We start from the raw sequence: 3,459 nt of genomic DNA on the forward strand, positions 1-3,459 counted from the left end.
GATAGATGTGATAGATAGTGATAGATACTGATAGATAGTGATAGATACTGATAGATGTGATAGTGATAGATGTGATAGATACTGATAGATGTGATAGATGTGATAGATGCGATAGATACTGATAGATGTGATAGATGTGATAGATAGTGATAGATAGTGATAGATGCGATAGATGTGATAGATGTGATAGATAGTGATAGATGTGATAGATGTGATAGACAGTGATCTCGTATCCTCACTTATCTATTCGTCAGAGCAGCTTCCTTCTGAGGGAGGACAGAGTTTAGCCTCCATGGCTGGGGGTCGGGTACCGTCTGTCCGGAGCTCTTCTCATTAGATATCACAAAGTGAAATGCAGTCTGGTGCTTTGTTCACGTTTTACGGCCCTGACAATGAGTTACCAGCAACCTTTCCTCTACATTCAGGCCTCAAGCCGAGTTCATTCTCACCACAGTGAAGCGAGAAAACGTCGAGGTCACGGACTGAGTTTGTGAACCTTTCTGAATCTCATGAACTAGTTGAAGCTCGATCAGAGATTATCAGACGCAAACTGTTACAAATGACATAAATACTCTCATTAAAACACCGTTAACGTGTCGGAAAATGAGACAAAGACGGTACATTAGTTTAACAACCAACGTACGAACCGTTGTATAAGGGTGCGTCGACCACGCCCAGCGGTTTATATGTTGCTCTTTATGTTCTGTCATTATTGCATGAAAACATGGTGGAACAGGCAAAGCTAGCTAGCTAACTAGCCAGGCGTTTAAACGCGTTAATATTTAATAACGTTTGATTGTAATGCAGCACTGATTACAGAACAAGAGCTGGCTAGACTGTCTCCCAAATGAGACGATTACAAAGCAGCAACACTTGGCTGGTTCAGTTTATTCTCGGCTGTGAGTATCGGAGCTCGTCCCTGAGGGACCAGCTTCAACACCACAACAGACCATCAGCTGAGGGACCAGCTTCAGCACCACAACAGACCATCAGCTGCTGGTTTCACTCAATAACACTGTAATTGGTTTGTTGGCTTCCACGAAGCCCCAGAGAGCTCAGAGCCAAACATCACGAGAGAGTCGATGCAGTTTGACGAGCGCTCCCGTTATTTAGATTTTCAATAATTCATCTCCAAACTGAAGCGACCGCGTAACATGTAGACAAGTTAATCCGACATGTAAACGTCTGCTTGTGGCAGTTAGCATCATCTTTTATTATCCATATGACTTAACAGGACTTTTTCAGGGAGAGAAATGCTGTAACTTTCTTGAACTTTAATAAAGTTTCACATGAAATGCAGAACACACTGCAGCTTTTCCTCTGACTGCTCGGCTTGTTTTTCCAGAGTCGTCAGAGCGGAGCGATGGAGGACGGGAAGCCGGTGTGGGCGCCCCACCCGGCGGACGGGTTCCAGCTGGGAACCATCGTGGACATCGGAGCCGACAGCCTCAGCATCGAACCTCTCAAGAAGGGAAAGGTGAGCCGACCTTTAAAGATACATTTATCTCTTTGTTTTGTTGTGTTTTGGCCTTCTGAGCAAACGTTTCCCCTTTTTAGTTTCCTTCTGCCAGTTTGGTTTGCCGGCTTTTTAATACCCATGAACCTTAGCGTCTTTGAGACGACTCATGTGATGTCACTTGAGTCTGAAGACTACACTAAATGCAACAACAATGATCTGGAGGTGGAGTTGGGTAAGAAGGTGCTCGTCTCTGCTGCAGGCTAGCGGCTCCGGGCTACATTAGCTGCTAACTAGCATGATGTGTTCACACCAAACTTTAATAATATAAATACAAACGATCGCCGTGTTGTCTGGTTCATAACTGTGTCTATCAAGACACACGTTGTCTGGTTCACTACTATGAACCCAGAATACACGGGTTCAGCTGAGATTTAATCACAACAAACAGATGAAAAAGAAGCTGAAATAACTTCATAATGATGCAGATTTGTAAAAAGTCTGAATTCATGTTTTGTTAGTTCTCTCCTCAAGACGACAAGCAAAGAACTGTTAAAATACTTGTGTTCTGAACGGAGTCTGGATCGATCGGTGCTATGCTAAGCTAACATTGTGAACACAGCATGGCACACCTGAATCTCAAGTTGCATTGTGGGTGATGTAGGTTATAGATGAGGAAGAAGACGGTATCTGTAGTTCTGCTGCATTGATATTGTTGGTGCTAAATCATCGTCGCACTCTTTGAAGGTTCAAATGTAAATATACTTATTTCCTTCAGAAGAGATCACTAAAGAGCACTAAAGGTTTATTCCTCTCCTGGCTCTCTCACAGCGTTAGCTTCCTGTGCTTCTTTCTGTGTGTTAATGATTACTATTTATTTGAATGCGTCTTCATGTTCTTTGGTGGAAGGAGCATCGTTCCCTCAATGATTCAGCTCTTTCAGCTCTACTCTTACTGTCTTCATGTGAAGTCGAGTGTCTCTTCACGACGAGACAAACGGACGTTCCTCGTTAGCCGCTTCGCCAATAATTCACCGCAAAGCTGTTAATGTCACCGAGAGCCCCGTCGCCGTGGGAACCCGCCGAGCTCCGTGTCTGTCTCCGTAATCTGTTTTTCCCAGAATGCATCAGTGACCGAGAGCCTCCTCGCTAAGTGTGTGTACGGTCGGCCTATAAAACACCAGACCATCAGAGAAAGTGTGTGGGTGTGTGTGTCTCTGTGTCTGTGTGTGTGGGTGTGTGTGTCTCTGTGTGTGTCTCTGTGTGTGTCTCTGTGTGTGTGTGTGTGTGTGTGTGTGTGTGTGTGTGTCTGTGTGTGTGTGTGTGTGTGTGTGTGTGTCTCTGTGTCTGTGTGTGTGTCTCTGTGTGTGTGTGTGTCTGTCTCTGTGTGTGTGTGTCTCTGTGTCTGTCTCTGTGTGTGTGTGTCTCTGTGTGTGTGTCTGTGTGTCTGTCTCTGTGTGTGTGTGTGTCTGTCTCTGTGTGTGTGTCTGTCTCTGTGCGTGCGTGTGTCTCTGCGTGCGTGTGTCTCTGCGTGTGTGCGTGTGTGTGTGTGTGTGTCTCTGTCTCTGTGCATGCATGTGTGTCTCTGTGCGTGCGTGCGTGTGTCTCTGTGTGTGCGTGTGTCTGTGTCTGTGTGTGCGTGTGTCTGTGTGTGTGCGTGTGTCTGTGTGTGCGCGTGTGTCTGTGTGCGCGTGTGTCTGTGTGTGCGCGTGTGTCTGTGTGTGCGTGTGTGTCTCTGTGCGCGCGCGTGTGTCTCTGTGCGCGCGCGTGTGTGTCTCTGTGCGTGTGTGTCTCTGTGCGCGTGTGTGTGTGTGTGTGTGTGTGTGTCATTTCTACTTTCTGGGTAAATTAACACATTTCTTAAATCTTGTTTTGTTTGTATAGATTTTCAGAATACGCGTTGGAAGTTAATAGAAATTACATCATTATAAACAAAATTAATAATAACAAAAATAATTTAGATAAATATAATTTTTTTTAAATACAATTTATAAAAAAAAATAA

At 44.8% G+C, this 3,459-nt stretch overlaps 1 protein-coding gene across 1 annotated transcript in view; it reads left to right on the top strand.

The window, feature by feature from the left end:
- Positions 1-174: 174 nt before the first annotated feature.
- Positions 175-3,459, top strand: part of LOC116393502 (unconventional myosin-VI-like) — a 19,044-nt gene continuing 15,759 nt past the window's right edge. The window contains exon 1 of the mRNA XM_031865871.1: positions 175-1,477. Within this exon, the coding sequence (XP_031721731.1) occupies positions 1,364-1,477 (114 nt within the window). The 5' untranslated portion in view covers positions 175-1,363. The remainder of the gene's footprint in view (positions 1,478-3,459) is intronic.

The sequence above is a fragment of the Anarrhichthys ocellatus genome, unplaced genomic scaffold, assembly GCF_004355925.1.
Source record: "Anarrhichthys ocellatus isolate YVR2014 unplaced genomic scaffold, GSC_Weel_1.0 scaffold34, whole genome shotgun sequence".
Taxonomy (NCBI): Eukaryota; Metazoa; Chordata; class Actinopteri; order Perciformes; family Anarhichadidae; genus Anarrhichthys; species Anarrhichthys ocellatus.